The sequence below is a fragment of the Phyllostomus discolor genome, chromosome 2 (assembly GCF_004126475.2).
Source record: "Phyllostomus discolor isolate MPI-MPIP mPhyDis1 chromosome 2, mPhyDis1.pri.v3, whole genome shotgun sequence".
Taxonomy (NCBI): domain Eukaryota; kingdom Metazoa; phylum Chordata; class Mammalia; order Chiroptera; family Phyllostomidae; genus Phyllostomus; species Phyllostomus discolor.
In genome coordinates this window covers 107804803-107823041 of record NC_040904.2, presented here as the reverse complement: position 1 = coordinate 107823041, position 18239 = coordinate 107804803, and the positions used below count along the sequence as shown (strand labels likewise).

At 44.3% G+C, this 18239-nt stretch overlaps 1 protein-coding gene across 1 annotated transcript in view; it reads left to right on the top strand.

Annotated features, from left to right (window-relative positions):
- NUP210 (nucleoporin 210) overlaps window positions 1-18239 on the top strand; it is a 117048-nt gene that overhangs the window by 44980 nt on the left and 53829 nt on the right. Inside the window, exons 11-14 of the mRNA XM_028504539.2 lie at window positions 119-256; window positions 1216-1371; window positions 5011-5209; window positions 10170-10315. Of these exons, the coding sequence (XP_028360340.1) occupies window positions 119-256; window positions 1216-1371; window positions 5011-5209; window positions 10170-10315 (639 nt within the window). The remainder of the gene's footprint in view (window positions 1-118; window positions 257-1215; window positions 1372-5010; window positions 5210-10169; window positions 10316-18239) is intronic.

Genomic DNA, 18239 nt, shown 5'->3' with positions numbered 1-18239 from the left:
AACCACAAAATCTACCTTTGTGGCTGATCCCCAGGGAAGGGTAGGGGTTTGCTTGACTGGGAAAACTGCTGACAACTTGGTTGTCATGGTGATGTGGGGCCTCCTCATGCTCTTGTAGGATGGAGGGGTCCACATGTTACAAGTGCCTGTGTGGAACCAGCAAGAGGTGGAAATTCACATTCCCATCACCCTCTATCCCAGCATCTTGACGTTTCCATGGCAACCAAAGACAGGTGCCTATCAGTACATGATCAAGGTAAGTGGGAGCCCCTATGTCTGGCTGCACTCCTTCAGGTGTTTCCATGGGATTAGGACTTTTTGGCCCTTTTCTTTCTTCTAATATTACCTTCTAGGGACTGGAGAGAATTTAAAACCAGAGAGTCTTTATGCTTTCTATATTTTCTGAGGTTTCTATCATAGTAACGTATTTTAATAATGAGAAAAAAACCTGAAAAGCAGAAAATAAAGCAAGGAAAAGAAAACCTGGAATACAGGCGTAACTTCCATATGCATCTGTTTTTGTAAAAAATTGTTTTCCCAAAGCTGTGTAAACATCCTTAGAGGAACTTTTGAAATTCAAGAGAAAATGTCTCCAACCCTGTCTTATACCACGTGTTCTTTGTCTTTGATATTCATGTGCCCCTCTGGCATTTGTCAGCATGGGTTGACTCCTTTGTGGCTCAAGCCTTTGTGGCCCACATGGTCCCTGTCAGTCCCTGCTTCTCTGGCAGTGGTGACCAGGTGTCCTGTGTGGTCACTGGTCCCCACTACCAGCCATGTCATCTTCCTGACCCTCTTGGGTTCTGGGATGATGGTCCTTTTCTTGGAAGCTGCAGGACTGTCCTTTACTTCAGGGCAAATGACTAAGGGTGGGCAGGGGTGTGTGCAGAACGGGAGTGTTGTCTGGTCAGGGAAGCAGCATCCTACACCTGGCTCTTTGGCCAAGGGTCTTTCTATTGAGCCTGAGCTCTGGGAGGTGCCCAGGGTTCTGGACCACTGTCATGAATGTGTGTGTATGTGTACGTTAGCCCCAAGGTCTATAGAATGTGAGGACTAGAAACAAGGTGGGGTAGAGAAAGTGATGGGTGGAGGCAGCCTCCACTCAGATGTTGGCTTGATGCTGACCTGTGTGTGAGAGAGAATGAGTGTGAGTGGGTGTGTGTGTGAAACAGAGACCAGGCAGGTGGGCTGATGAGACAATGATTTTTTCCCTAGGCCCATGGTGGGAGTGGGAACTTCAGCTGGACTTCGTCAAACCACATGGTTGCAACAGTCACCGTCAAGGGTGTGATGACCACAGGCAGTGACACAGGATTCAGTGTGATCCAGGCGCATGATGTTCAGAACCCACTGCATTTTGGGGAGATGAAGGTGAGACCTCAGGGGTCATATGAGTCCAGGGGGTGGTGTCTAGCTACCTCCTTCTTAACCAGCCCTTAGGTTTGATTCAAAACCACCCTTTGGTCCTTGCTTGTCTTATACTTGGTGTTGGCAACAGGCAAGGCAGTGGTGGGTCACTCCCCAGCCCTGCCCATGAGGAGCTCACAGCCATATCAGGGTGATGGAAATGACATCCCACACCAGGCAGGGGATGGAACCAGGAGGGCCAGGGTCAACACAGCTGGAGTTTCTGGAATGGATCCCAGAAAACACGGAAGACATGAGATAATCTAAAGAATTGTTCTAGGAAATTTGCCAGACCTCAAAGACATGATTCTCCAAATGGAAAGGGTCACTGAAAGTTGAGTTGTAAATTCACAATGAAGGGAAGGCCCAAGACTCCAAGGGGCTCAGCTCCAATTCCTTTCATCTGACTCTTGTTCAGATATAGTGAGGACTTCCCTGCACTAGGGCTCAACACCTGGCTTATGACCTCAGGTAATGTGGGATCAACTTACTGAGCAAAGGCCACATGTGGGAGTGGTCACCTGCAGCTGAGCCTGGTGGCTTCCTGACCCCTCCTCCTTCCTTACTGCCTGACCCTGACAACAGTCCCTTTTATTACATCATTAAGGGCAGAAATCGAAAGTCCATACATTGTGTGTCTAATCCTGACCTTCTCTTACATGATTTGGGATATTGATGATAGGTTTTTTTTAACTGTATTTTTTTCATTACCATTTATCCTCCCCAAACCCTTTCTACCTGTACGCTCCCCAATGCCCCCCACCCACCACACTGTTGTCCATGTCTGTGAGTTCTTCCTCTTTTTTCTTTTTTGCTCGATCCCTCTATAACCACCACCCAGCACTGTAGTCTGCTCTCCATCTATGAGTCTGTCTCTGTTTTACTTACTACTTCATTTTGTTCATTAGATCCCACATACCAGTGAAATCACATGGTAATTGTCTTTTTCCAACTGGCTTATTTCACTTACCATAGTGTTCTCCAGGCCCATGGGGCAGGCAAGTCAGTGGCTAGAGGACCAGGTGGTACCACATTTGCATGTGGATAAACCAGGAGGAACAACCGGGGAGTGAGACAGACCACACAACCGAGGGTTCTGGTGCAGGGCAAAAAAAGTCTCAAAATCTCTGGCTGTAAAAATCTGTGGGGGTTGCAGTAATGGGAGAAACTCCCAGCCTCACAAGGGTGTTCATTGGAGATACCCACAGGATCCTAGAACATACACAAACCCACCCACTGAGGAATCAGCACCAGAAGGGCCCAACTGGCTTGTGGGTTAGCGGCATTGTTCCCTCTCTGACCCCTCCCTGACACACAGTGCTACTATGCTGTGAGTGACCTGAGTTGCCCCACCCTGGTGAATACCTAAGGCTCTGCCACTTACAATGTAACAGGTGCACTGAGACAAAGAAATGCGGCTCAAATGAAAGAACTGATGAAAACTCTAGAAACAGAACTAAGTAATAAAGAGATAGCCAACCTTTCAGATGAAGAGTTCAAAACACTAATAATCAGGATGCTCACAGAAATGGTTGAGTGTGATCGCAAAATAGAGGAAAAAGTGAAGGCTATGCAAAGTGAAATAAAGAAAAATGTACAGGGAACCAACAGTGAAGGGGAGGAAACCGGGACTCAAATGAACAATGTGGAGCAGAAGGAAGAAATAAACATTCAATCAGAACAGAATGAAGAAATAAGAATTCATAAAAATGAGGAGAGGCTTAGGAACCTCTGAGATAACTTGAAACATTCCAACATCCGAATCATAGGGGTGCCAGAAGGAGAAGAGGAAGAGCAAGAAATTGAAAACTTATTTGAACAAATAATGAAGAATTTCCCCAATCTCACAAAGGAAATAGGTTTCCAGGAAGTCCAGTAAGCTCAGAGAGTCCCAAAGAAGTGGGACCCAAAGAAGCACAAACCAAGGCATATCATCACTACATTACCCAGGATGGAAGAGAAGGAGAGAATCTTAAAAGCAGCAAGAGGAAAGGAGATACCTACAAAGGAGTTCCCATAAGACTATCAGTGCATTTCTCAAAAGAAACCTTGCAGGCAAGAAGGGGCTAGAAAGAAGTGTTTGAAGTCATGAAAGGCAAGGACTTACATCCAAGATTACTCTGTGCAGCAAAGCTATCATTTAGAATGGAAGGTCAGATAAAGTGCTTCCCAGATAAGGTCAGGTTAAAGGGATTCATCATCACCAAGCCCTTATTCTATGCAATGTTAAAGGGACTTATCTAAGAAAAAGAAGATCATCAAACCTATGAACAGTAAAATGATAACAAACCCACAACTGTCAACAACTGAACCTAAAAAGAACAAAAACAAAAACAAACTAAGCAAACAACCAGAACAGAAACAGAATCACAGGAATGGAGATCACATGGAGGATTCTAGTGGGAAGTGGGAGGAGGGAGACTGGGGGAAAAGTACAGGGAATAAGAAGCATAAATGGTAGGTACAAAATAGATACGGGGAGGTTAAGAATAGTCTAGGGAATGGAGAAGTTGAAGAACCTATATGTATGACCCATGGACATGAATTAAGGAGTGGGGGATGAAGGGCGGAGGGGAATAAAGGAAAAAAAATGGGACAACTATAATAGCATGATCAATAAGATATACTTAAAAATGTTCTCCAGGTCCATCCGTGCTGTCAAAAAAGAGTAAAATATTCTTCCTTTTTATAGCCAAGTAGTATTCCACTGTGTAAATGTACTGTAGCTGTTTTTTCCACTCATTTAGATGATGGGTTATTTTGTCTTTTTGTTGACACACACACACACACACACACACACACACATCTCTCTTAAGATTGATCTGTTTCATATGAATAGGGTCATAATGGAGACCCTTTAGCTACAGCATATTGTCAAGTATTTGTATAAATTATAACCACCTTTCCCCCTGCTCATTTCCCAAGTTTCATCTAAGTAAACATGCCACCATCCATCTGGTTGCTCAGCCAAAATCCAGAGGACAATTCCCTGACAGGCAGTGTGTGTGATGGTTACAGCCTGGCTTGCAAGACTGGACTGCTTAGGCCAGACTTCACCATGCTTCAGCTCATTTAGGCTCTCGAACCTCCCATGCCAGTTTCTTCATCAAGTAATGAGGTTGGTAACAGAACCTTAACGAGGAGACTGAGAGGATTCAATGAGTTAGCAGGGTTTTTAGAACAGAACCTGAAGTCTGGTAAGTTTTGTCTTAGTACAGATATTTGTTGTTGATAATGTCTCTCTCACCCTGTATCCTACCTTCTTTGTATTTCTTCAGTGTGCTGAGCAGGTACATGGCTCAGGACTTTGCACAGTTGTCTCTTCTCCCCAGAAAGTGTTTCCCCCAGACTTTTGTCTGGTTGCCTCTGATGTGGTTCTCAGGTCTAAGCTCCTACATCACTTCTCAGAGGGGCCTTCCCTGACAGCTCATCCCTGAACAGCACCTCAGTCCCCAGCACCAGTCCCTCATGTCCCTCAAGCTTTAGTCTTCTCACTGACATATATTCAGTGCCTAGCACACAGTACGTTTAGTAAAAATTCAAGCAGCGGGCCTTTTCTCTCCCATGGAACCTGATGACCCTAGTCCATGCCTTGTCTTCCAGGTGTATGTGATCGAGCCCAGGGGCATGGAGTTTGCCCCATGCCAGGTGGAGGCACGAGTGGGCCAGACCCTGGAGCTGCCCCTAAGGATAAACGGCCTAATGCCCGGTGGGGCCAACGAGGTGGTTACTCTTAGCGACTGCTCCCACTTCTACTTGGAGGTTGAGGTGGAGAACCAGGGTGTGTTCCAGCTGCTTCCAGGTAAACTAGCATTGATGAGCAGGCACAAGATGGTGCAGGGGGGCGCGGGTTGAGCCAGACTGCCTGGACGTTCAACATGTGCTGCCTCACATTCCTAAATAGAGGGCCTGAGGCCACAGGGGGTCACAGCATGAGAAATGGTGTTTGTCCCTTTGTCCTGTGTCTGCAGTTTGGATCTTACCTGCCAGGTGACCCACTGTGTCATGGCTCACTGAGCCCTCAGTTTCCACTTCTCTAAAACGGGTTTCATTCTAAACAGAATTGCATGTCACAGTGCCCATTGCAGTGCCTGGAATGCAGTAGGTGCTCAGAATATGATGTTGATGGGGGATTTGGTTAGTGATGGAATTGCAACACCTTTGTGACATGTGAGGTCCTTCCCTCTGGAGCCATCGAAGCCGTGCACATTGACCTTTTTCTCTGTAGCATCGCTTGCAGGATTTTGACAGTGATGGTGGAAGTTAGTTTATGGAGTGTCGGCCCTGCCAGGTGCAGGGTAAGTAAGTACCTTGTGTGTGTGACCGCTTCAGACTTTGCAACTACCATGGGAGGAGGAGCTGTGGCTGGGCCACATGTCAGGTAGAGACTGAGGCTGTGTAGCCACCCAGACTCTCACAGGAGCACAGGGCAGGATGGAATACACATCAGACTATGTCTGGACTACTGTTCTGGAGCCTGAGTCCTCTAGGAATGCTCCCTACCAGGGAAGTCAGTCAAGGACAGCAGAGGAGTTCCTCTCTAATTTTCAGATGAAGAGAAGCAAGAACTGTTGAGCTAGTGAGGGAGGAATGAGGTTTGGGCAGGGGTAGAAGTAACGGGGAACCAGAATGGCACTCAGTGGAGCTCTAGAGACACGGCCCTGAGGTGAGCATGTCCGGGGATATGGACACACAGTGGACCTGGAATGATTGAACCTGTTCGGTCCTGAGTCATGGTGGGGCACTGGAGGGCTTGGGAGCCCTTCAGCCAGTGGGAGCTACTGACGGTTTGTGAGCAGAGGAGTGATGACTTGATCCTGGTGAGTTTAGGAAGAAGCCTAATTGGCAGGGTGTTTGTAGGTTGGCCTGAGATGTCAGGCAGCTTTACACACCACTGCTGTGGTTGTGGTGACCCACGGAGCCACTTGGATGTGAAGCTGTGTGGAGGCAGTGTGTCTGAGACATCACCAAGCAAACCATATGTGTATCCTTCCCTGGAAGGCATTGCTGTGTCCTCTCCGACCACACAGGAGAAACTGAGCTTTAAGATATCTTAAGAGTCCTCAGCAAGGCAACCATTTAGGATGGAGAAAAACATTAGCATGTGGGAGAGAGCCCCACTGGTGGCAGGAGAGGAGCCTGCTTCCCCAGCACTGCCCGCCCCTCCCCATCCTGGAGAGGAGTTGCAGGCTTCAGCCCAGGCAATGGGTCTGCATCCAGGAAGTCCCAGGAATAAAGAATAGGGTTTGGAATTCCACACTCCTGGGTCTGAATTCTCCTTCTTCAACATATTGGCTGTGTGATGTCAGGCAAGTTGTCTAACTTCTCTGAGTCTTGGATTCTTCATGTATAAAGTGGAAATACTGGCCCCTTGCTTGCTGTAAGGGTACAAATGAATGTCCCTAAGCCTAGTGCCAGGCTTGGTTTTGAAGACAGCAGCTGAGACAGAATGTTATGGCATTGAAATTCCCTTAGCAAGCTCCTTAAGTGTTCCCTACTAAAGAGTATATATGGCTTTGTGAAGGCTTGTGGTGGGGCCCAGATTATATGAGAAGTCTAGTCAGGGTAGAGAGACACCGGTGTCATGGAAATCCATGGGACTTAAGACCAAATGGGATCAGCTGATTGACACCTGCCCCTAGGACACATGAAACTCATGGAATAGAAACATGAGGGCAGATGTGATCCTATGTTAGGTTAATGGTTTCCTTCTCTTTTTCCATCTCCCCCTTAAGCCCAAGTCATTGATCTTGACCAAGTTAAGAGCACACATGAAACTCAGGTCATGGTTCTTGGAAATGAACTACTGGGTTCCCTTGGTAACCGCAGTCCCAGGCACCACCCCTGCCAGCACATTTGGGCTATTTTAGGGCCTCCTCCTCTTCCTACTGAACTTGGCTGCTGGGATCCCATTTCTGCCTTGTCCTCATCATTGAAGCACCCTTAAAAGCCTCATGGCTTCTGAGTGTTACTGTGAACTCCATGGAGTTGCTGGATTGACCAGGCTCACCCTCTGGGGATGGCAGTACATCAGCTCTTACTCTATCCTGGCCCTTTTTCTGCTGTAAGCCTTGGCTGTTTTTCAGCCCCCTGTTTATTGAGCACCTATGTGCTATGCTCTGGGGCTCCCTGGTAAACACCAGAGATGTAGTTTCACCTTCACAGCTCTGACAGTCTCATCAGACAGATGGTACAGCACACAGGCGTGGTGGTGGGACTGAGTGCACCAACAGAGTAGCATGGTCCTGTGAGTTCTCTTTCACTCTTGGACCTGTGCTCACTTGAAATGCCTAAACATGTGCCCCAGAAGAAATGTGCTGAAGATGGGTGTCTAAGGTAGTTTAGGGGCATGTGGGAAGGCTGTTTAGAGGAAGCAATAACTGGGACTGAAGGATGGGAGTAGGAGAAAATAGGGGAAGAGTATTCCGAGGAGCAGGAAGATTGTCGTAAGCCTCGTAGAGACAAGAAAGGGTGTGGCATGCTTCAGTTTCTGGCCAGGTTGGAACGGGGGGCCTCCCATTCCCAGGGCAGGGCCATGGAACTTGCATGTGCCACTCAGGGCTCAGGTCCTCAGCATCTCTTCCCAGCTCTACAAAGGACCCACCTCCCTTCTCATAATTTAGGGTCATGTCCAGATAAGCATTTGTGTAGACTCCCTATACCAGGGTGGAAGATAGCAGGGTCCATGCTCAGACCTGTCATTTCTCCATTCTTTTTGTTTGTGTAATTGTGGACCCAATATCAGTTTTCCAGAGCTCTTGGGCTCTGCCTCTGGACTCTGGCCTACCCTTCTTGGTGGCATAAGGACTTCTACCAAGGGCAGAGTGTGGAGGAGATTGTTTTTGAATATCCACAGCAGCTCTTTTACTAATTGCCCCAAACTAGAAGCAATCAAAATACCCATCAACTGGTGAATGCATAAGCAAAATGTGGAACATCTTGGCAATGGAATACTTCTTAGCATCCGAAGGAAGCAACCACTGATCACACAGGAGCAGAGCTGAGTTTCAAAAACACACTGTGTGAGACAAGCCAGTTCATTGATGAGTAGTGTGAGGCAAACCAATCTATGCTGAGACTGAATGTGGAGCAGGGGCTGCCGGCACCAGTCCTTTAACCAGGGTGGGGAAAGGACAGTGATGGTTCATGGGTACAGGTTTCCTTTCTGCATAGTGAAATGTTCTAAACTTAGTGGTGATAGTTGCACAACTCTGTGAATATGTTAAAAACCACCAATTTGCACATGCACTTCAAATGGATGATTCTGCAGCATGTGGATTATATATTTCGGTAAAACTACTATTAAGAAAGAAAACCAAACTATGGTGGAAAAATCAGAATGGTGCAATGATGGCCTCCAGGAGATGAGTACCTGGGAAGAAGGGTGAGGGACCTGGGTTGGGGCTGGGGGGCAGTGTTCTGCATCATGGTGGGCTGGGGTTTCACAGCAGCCACATGGCCCATGCATTTCACTATGGGTAAGTTGGACCTTAAGAAGTAAAAAGAACCATAAAGAAACATTGAGATAATTATGTATTTACTAAAACATTTAGAATGAAGTGTACTGGTGCCTGCAACTTAGTTTCAAGTTCATTAAAAAATAAGATCAATTGATAGATGGGTAGGAGATGGATAGATAATGCAGTAAGAGAAATAGAACAAAATGATAATTATGGAATGTAAGGGGTAGGAATGTGGGGTTTCACAGTATAATTTTTTCTAAATGTTTAGAAAGAAAACAACATACTGTCACTATAATGGCTTTTTTTTATCAAAGGGTGGAATATATTATGCACTGGCAGGGATATAGTGTAGCCATTAGAAGTAGTATAACTTGCCCTTACTGATGTGGCTCAGTGGATTGAGCGCTGGCCTGTGAACCAAAGGGTCGCCGGTTTGATTCCCAGTCAGAGCACATGTCTGGGTTGCAGGCCAGGTCCTCAGTAGCAGGTGCTTGAGAGACATCCACACATTGACGTTTCTCTCCCTCTCTTTTTTCCTCCCTTCCCCTCTATCTAAAAATAAACTTAAAAAATAGTAAAACTTGATACAACCATTTTGGGAAAGCTGTTTGGCAGTAATGATGAAAGCTGAACATATGCATGCCCCTAGACAGTAGGGACTAGGGGTGCACGTATGGCACTCTTATGGACACACCCAACAGAAAGGCTGAAATGTGTACAAGAACTATGTACCAAAAGACTTGTTCTCAGCAGCACTGTGTATCATTGCCCTGCTTTGGGAACATCCCGGGTCTTTGCAGTATTATGAAGAAATTGGCTTGCAGACTCTTCACACAACAAAATAATATATGCAAATATGGATAAAAGATGTATAACCTACAAAATATAAGGAGACATCTCACTGTTAGCCCTGAATTGAAAAGGGCAGACACAAAGGAGTTTATGCTCAGTGGTTCCTTTCATGTAAAATATGGAAGCCCACAAAATTATGCTGCACTGTTGGAAGGCAGCTCACAGTGGTTCTCCTTAGGGGAGGAGTTAGTGACTCGGGGGTCCATGGGCGATTCCAGGGTACAGGTCAGATTGTTTGGGGATCCCAGTCCTGGGTGCTGCATGTGCTCAGTTTATGAGGGAAAACAAACACTGTTCCTGACAAGTGTACTTTTTGGCATGGGAATTAAATTTTTATGTTAAAAAATTAGATTGTGTATCAAGCCCTGGATGAAAGGACTGCCAGCCTATCATGTCTTTCCGGCAAAGGCAAGTTTACAGTGACCGTTTGCTCTCCTCTTCTTGCAGGGAGGCTACAGCCAGGGTCTGAGCACTGCAGTGGTGTCAGGGTGAGAGCCGAGGCCCAGGGGTACACCGCGCTCCTCGTGAGCTACAAACATGGCCACGTCCACCTGAGTGCCCAGATCACCATTGCTGCCTACCTGCCCCTCAAGGTGAGTCTGGGGCCCTTGCCCTCCATCTGCTTCCCTGATGTGAATTATTCATTTGTTCTGGTGAATTTGTGTTAAAATCCTGATTATTCAGAATGGCTTTTAGGACAGCAATCTCTTTCTATGATTTTTGAACTGAAATTAGGAAAGATGTAGAAGGAGCAGAGCCCCCCGATGATAGGCAATGATTCCTGATATCCATATGGATGAAATGTTACCCTTTGGGGCCTGCAGGGATTACAACAGAGGGGTAATTCTGGTGAACTCCAGAGTTACCCTGCAGGGTCTCCCTAGAATCCTAGAATGGGGACAGTGGCCTTGCAGTGAGGGTGCACATTCTGGGGCCTTGGGAACTTGAGACCTGGAAACCCTCTGAGGCCTTGGGAGCAGGTTTGGATTCTCTCCCTGCCTAATGTCAGGTAACCATGAAGTGTCTGAGTCCTCACGTGCCCAGCTGTGGTCAGGAAGCACACAGCTTTGTGTATTGTTCCAGTACTTGAGATCACAGCTTTGACACCAACCCCTGAGTATAAATCTAGATCTAACACCAACTCTGTGACTTTGGCTAATTTAATTTCTCTGGGCCTGTTTCCCTGCCTGTAAAATGGGGCTAATATAGTACCCACTTCATAGGGTTATAAGAATTACCTAAGCTATGAGCAAAACTGGGCTTAAAACAGTGCCTAAGAGGTAGTAAGGGCTCAATGGGGGTTAACTTAAAATACTAATAAAAAAGGACTGGACCTTCTATGAAGGATGGTTGTGAAGGCTTTACACAATAGCTATCGTGCAGCAGGATGGTGAATGTAATTACTTTGAAATGTGCTCCTCACACAGGAGGCCCAGAGAGGGGTAAGTTGGCTCCTTCTTTAGGGGAGGGCTCAAGTCTTGGCCTGGGGGAGGCTCTTCCTCAGCCTCCTGGGCTAGGCCAGTCAGCACCGCATTTCCCTGACATCCAAGCATCAACCTTTGTGACACTTCTGGTGTCCTTGCTCTGTGACTCTTATCCATTAAAGCAAGCTCAGTAACATTAGAATCTTTTCATTTCTGAACCCCTAACCCTGGACATGGTGCCTATGGAGAGCAGACAACAACCAAAGGTTGTTTGGTTGTTTTTTTTTTATTAAGGTATAATTGACATACAACATTATATTAGTTTCAGGTGTACAATGTAATGATTCAGTGTTTGTATGTATTGGGAAATGATCACCACAATAAGTCTAGTTAACATCTGTAATCACCCATAGTTACAATTTTTTTCTGTGATGTGAACATTTAAGTTCTACTGTCTTTAAAAATATGCAATATAGTGTTGTTAACTATTGTCACCTTGATATACATTACATCCCCAGAACTTATTTATTTTATACTGGAAGTTTGTGTCTTTAGACCACCTTTACCCATTCCTCCCCCAACTTCTTCCTTGCCTTGCAGCCACCAATGTGCTCTGTATTCATGAGTTTTTTGTTTGTTTTTTAGATTCCACATATGAGTGAGATCATATACTGTATGTCTTTCTCTGTCTGACTTATTTCACAGCATAATGCCTTCAAGTCCATCCGTGTTATTGGAAATGGCAATATTTCCTTTTTATGCCTGAATAATATTTCATTGTGTATATGTGCCATATTTTCTTTATCCATTCATTCACCAATGGACATTGAGGTTGTTTTTGTGTCTTGGCTATTGTAAATAATGCTACAATGAACATGGGGTGCAGAAATCTTTTCAAGTTAGTGTTTTTGTTCCCTTCATTTTCTGAAGGGAAGAAAATATCCCGAAGTAGAATTGCTGGGTCATATAGTAGTTCCAGCTGCTATATTATTATTATATTTGCATTTATTATTATTATTATTTTAAATAAAACAACCCTTTTCAAATAATAGTTCCAGCTGGAACTACTATATGACAAGGGTTTTAATTATTTGAAAAGGTTGCTTTATTTTAAATGAATAAGTAAGGGACCCTGGCTGGTGTGGCTCAATGGACTGAGTGCCACCCTGCAAAATGAAAGGTCGCTGGTTTGATTCCCAATCAGGGCACATGCCTGGGTTGTGGGCCTGGTCCCCGATTGGGGGTGTGGGAGAGGTAACCAAATGATGTTTCTCTTGCACATCAATGTTTCTCTCACTCTCTTTCTTCCTCCCTCCCTGTCTCTCTAAAAATAAATGAATAAAATCTTTAAAAAATTTAAATGAATAAGTAGGTGAAATGTGTTTAGAGTTAACCAACCAGGATTGAAACCAAGGTCTCCTAACCCCCAGACCTAAAATAGCAGATACTTCTAGATGTTTATTAGGGAAGAATGGCCCATCCCTGCTCCTCTTACTCCATTCATCCATTTATTTAACAAATATATGAATACTTACTCTGTACCAGTCCATGCTTTTAACCTGAGGAATACCACATTGAAAAAAAAAATCCATAGAAATCCTTGTCCTGATGAACTGACATTATAACAGAGACAGACAGTGAATAAAACACGTAAGTAATGTATTTTTGTATATGCATGCCATGGAAAAAGGCAAGTGTGAGAGGATGGTAGAGAGCATGGGGGAAGGGAGGGTGGCATCTTAAGTATAGGAGGTCAGACTCCTCTCACTGACCAGGGTACCAGATGAGGTGAGAGGGCTCAGAGAACAGCGTTGGAGAGAACTGGTATTTCTAAGATGGAGGTGGTCATTCTTGAAAAAGCCCTGCCATAGCCTTCCACGAGGTGGGATGTTTGGCCAGGACCCTTCAAAAAGGTTCTATAGGACCCTTCATGAGTGCTTCTCCAGGTGACTGGAAAGTCTGATTATTGGGGTATTTGTCTGGAACATCAGAGGCCAGTAACAGAGCTCACTGTCCCAGTGTGAGATTAGGGGTAAAGATATGGTACCCCAATCAAGGTGGCTTCCTGACTAGACAATATAGAAGAATATGAGTCTCTTCTCCTTTTATTTTTCTTATGCCTTCATATAAGTTAAGAAAGGTAATGAAACTCAAATAGTGGCTTAACCAATAGAAAGTTTATTTTTCTTTCACACAAGAGCTCTCACACAGGGCTAGTGTGGCAGCTTCATGGTCATCAGGGACCCCAGGTTTCTGTCTGTCCACTTCATCATCTCAGTATATGGCTTTCATCTTCAAGGTTGCCTCATAGTCTAAAATGGCTACTGAAGCTCCAGCCATCATATCTGCATTCCACATAGCCAGAATGGGAAAGAGCTCACTTCTCAGCTGAGTTAGTTTCCTGTAGTAGCCTTGGCATAAGTTTAAAACAGCAGTTTCCACCTGTATCACACAGGCCATAACTCAATCTGTCGGTCACATCCAGGGAAGTATTTTAGCTGGGCTCTATACTACTCTGATAAAATTGGGATTCTTTCTCTAAGGAAGAAAGGAGTGTGGAAACTGGGAAGGCAGCAAATAGTCATTGCTCTAACCTGTGTTTGCTGGTCCATCCATCAGTTTACTTTGCAGATAGTTGTAGGACACTTTGTTGGTACAGGCCCAGGCCGGGAAGACAGATATCTAGGGAGAAATCACACACTCTGTGCCTTGGGAGGCTGTCAGTGTATAGGGAAGACAGACACTCAGATAATTGATAGTAGAGCTATCAAAGGGTCCCTGGGAGGACAGATCACCAATAAACACAGAAATAGAAGGAGGAGGAGACAGGAAGTGTGGCTGGTGGGAGCACTAGAAGTAGGATGGTATATCTTGGGGTGAGATATGAGGCTGTGGTGGGTCAGAACAAGGAGGTTTCTGAAATCTGGTTAGGATCTGGATATTCTCATCTTGTAGTGGGCAGTTGGTGAAGGTCTGGGAATAGACGTATTCTGGAAACACAGTGTAAGGACTCTTCCCATCCACAGAAGAAAGCCCCTGTCCAGATCTCATGGGTACTGCTCAGCCCTTTTCTCCTCCCCCCAGCTTACATGTCATCTTCTCTCTATGCATGGATCATGGAGGGGCTCATGCTTGCCAGTGACCTAATTCCCCCCATAGTTAACATCCCAATTATTTTTCAGCCCTTGTCTGCTGCAGGATATTAGAGTGCCTTGTCCCACCTGCAAGTTACCCTCTGGAAGCCACTAAGTGCCTGGATCTGGACAGGCCACCGTGCTCCTACATTTTGGCAATGTTAGCATACTGAATGGGTTGACCCTGGAGTCTCTGGGCCAACCAGGTATGCTGGGGCCTTAACCTCCTACTGCCCTGCCCCTTGCCATCTGTCTATTGGTTCTAGACTGAGTGTGAGTATCCCTGCAAAGAGGCACAATTCCATCTCCTAGAAACATATACTTCCAGTGCTAAGGGACTGTTGATGACCAGACCCATCCTCCTGTTTTACAAGCCAGGAAATGGATGCCCAGCAAGGAGACCTTGTCTGAGCCAAAAAGGCACTCTCCTGTCTGGCTTTGCCTGTTTGAATACTTGCACTCTAATGCCCGCTGATGAGCTTGTGTGATTTATGAGTGTCCCTCATTAGTGATGTTGATTATTGACCTATCTCCCTGGCATAGAGTTCTGTGACACTTTAATGCCCAAATGAGAAGGGAATAACATGTTAAGGTGATCATTCCTAGTTCTCCAGTTGTTAATTATAGGACGTGTGGTGCCTTTCCACAACCTTTCCCTTTAGGGTGCGTGAAAAACATCCTTTGGTGAGGTTTACAGTGACCTGCTATACCCAAAGCTGGGTTTTGCTGGCTGTGACATTGATACATGGGCAAGTCAGGGCATCTGAAGTGAGAATAGACCTGTGCCTACCAGCTAGGTAAATTTGGATCAATTGCTTCACTTTGCTGGGATTCTCATTTTCCATCTATAAAATGAGGGTGACAGTGGATAGCAATGACACTACTGGGTATGCATTCAGGACTTTCATTCCTGCTTCCTTGAATCTACTTCTTATACCCATTTTATGGGATGGGAGACTGAGCAGCTAGCAGCTTCATTCTAGTTGTGAGAACACAGAAGCAAATGGACAAATGAGCATATAGAAAATGGTGGCAGGTACTGATAAGGTGGTTGAACTGGTGAGGGCAGTAACAAGCATTGGGAGGTCCTGCTGTAGATGGTCTCAGAAAAGGCCTCTCTGAGGCTGTAACATTTGAACAGAGGCCTCATTGAAGCACAGGAGCTTCCTGTACAACTCTGTTGAAGAGAGGTGCATGGAGGGAAAGCCAAAGGCCCTGAGCATGCTTAGCAGTTCATGTGCAGGAAATGGGCCCTCTTGTTTTTTAATCCTCACTTGAGGATATGTTCATTGACATCGATATGTTTAAGAGAGGCGGGAAGGCTAGAAACATACAATCTTCCAAAACTGAATGAAGAAGAAGCAGAAAGCCCGAACAGACCTATAACAGTTGCCGAAATTGAAGTAGTAATTAAAAAGCTCCTGTCACACAAGTCCTGGACTTGGCAGTTTCATAGGGGAATTTTACAAAACATTTAAAGAAGAGCTAAACCCTATTTTTTTCAACTATTCCAAAAAATCCAAGACCAGGGAAGTCTCCCAAACTCTTTTTATGAGGCCAATACCATCCTAATCCAAAAACCAGATAAAGACATAACAAAGAAAGAAAACTTCAGGCCAATATTGCTGATGAACATAGATGTTAAAATTCTCAACAAAGTACTGGCAGACTGCATCCAACAATACATTAAAAAGATCATACACCATGACCAAGTGGGGTTCATCCCAGGGATGCAAGGATGGTACAACATTTTCAAATCAATAAACATAATACATCATATAAACCAAAGCAAAGACAAAAATCACATGATCATATCAATAAATGCGGAAAAAGCATTTTATAAGGTACAGCACCCATTTATGATAAAAACACTCAGCAAAGTGGGAATAGAGGGAACATTCCTCAACATAATAAAGGCCATATATGAGAGACCTACAGCAGCATCACACTCAATGGGCAAAAACTAAAAGCCTTCTCACTAAGATCAGGAACAAGATAAGGTGTCTGCTTTCACCACTTCTAGTCAACATAGTATTGGAAGTCCTAGCCATAGCAATCAGAAAAGAAAAGAAATAAAAGGCATCCAAATTGGAAAGGAGGAAGTAAAATTGTCATTGTTTGCAGATGACATGATGACATAATAGTGTGCATAGAGAATCCTATAAACTACACACAAAAAACTTGTCAACCTAGTAAGTGAATTTGGCAAAACAGCTGGATACAAAGTCAATATCCAGAAATTGAACGCATTTTTGTACACCAACAACAAACTATTGGAAACAGAAATCAGGAAAAAAATCCCATATGCTATAACAACAAGGAAAATAAAGTACCTAGGAATAAACCTAACCAAGGAAGCTTTGGTTTGGTAAAACAAAAGACCTATACTCATAAAACTATACAACACTGAAGAAAAAAATTAATGAAGACACAAACAAATACAAGCATATACCATGTGAATCATGGATTGCAAGAATTAACATCATCAAAATGTCCACACTACCCAAAGCAATATATAGATTCAATGCAATCCTTATTAAAATGCCAGTGACACATTTCACAGATACAGAACAAATATTTCAAAAATTTATGTGGAACCATAAATGACCCTGAGTAGCCTCAGTAACTTTTAGAAAGAACAAAGTAGGAGGGATCACAATGCCTGATTTTAAACTATTACAAAGATACTGTAATCAAAAGTCTGGTACTGGCATAAGCACAGACAATAGATCAATGGAACAGAACAGAGAGCCTAGAACTAAGCCCATGTTGCTATGGTCAGTTAATATTTGACAAAGGGGGCAGGAGCATAAATGGAGTAAAAATAGCCTCTTCAACAAATGGTGTTGGGAGAACTGGACAGCTACATGCAAAAAAATGAAACTCAACCACCAACTTACACCATACACAAAAATAAACTGAAGATGAATAAAGTACTTAAATATAAGTCATGACACCATAAGAGTGCTAGAGGAGAACATAGACAGGGAAATTTCATATATCTCACACAGCAATATTTTCACCAATATGTCACCTAGAGCAACAGATATAAAGAAAAGAATAAACAAATGGGACTACACCATATTAAAAAGCATCTGCACAGCTAATGAAAAATCAGCAAAATGAAAAGGGAATCTACCATATGGGAAAGTGTATTTGCCAATGATACCTTAGACAAGGGTTTGATCTCCAAAATATATAAAGAACTCACATGACATCACACCTGGAAGACAAACAACCCAATTAAAAAATGGGCAAAGGACCTGAACAGACATTTCCAAGGGGGACATACAGAGGATCCAGAGACATGTGAAAGGATGCTCAGCATCACTAGCCATCAGAGAGGTGCAAATTAAAAACCTAATTCGATACCACTTCTCACCAGTCAGAACGGCCATCACAACCAAATCAACAAACAAGTGCCAGTGAGGATGTGGAGAAAAGGGAACCCTAGTGCACTGTTGGTAAGAATGCAGACTGGTGCAGCTACTGGGAAAAACAGTATGGAATTTCATCAAAAAACAAAAAATGGACCTGCCTTTTGGCCCAGCAATTCCACTGCTGGGATTATACTATAAGAATCCCAAAACACCAATTCAAAAGAACCTATGCATCTCAATGTTCATAGCAGCACAATTTACAATAGTCAAGTGCTGGAAGCAACGTAAATGTCCATTGGTAAATGAGTGGATAAAAAACTGTGGTACATTTACACAATGGAACACTACACAGCAGAACGAAAGAAGGAGCTCTTACCCTTTGCAACAGCATGGATGGAACTGGAGAGCATTATGCTAAGAAAAATAAGCCAGGTGGTGGAAGACAAACACCATATGATCTCACCTTTAAGTGGAATCTAATCAACAAAACAAAAAGCAAGCAAAATATAACCAGAGATATTGAAATTGAGAGCAAACTGACAGTGACCAGATGGGGTGTGGAGGGGAATGGGACAGAAG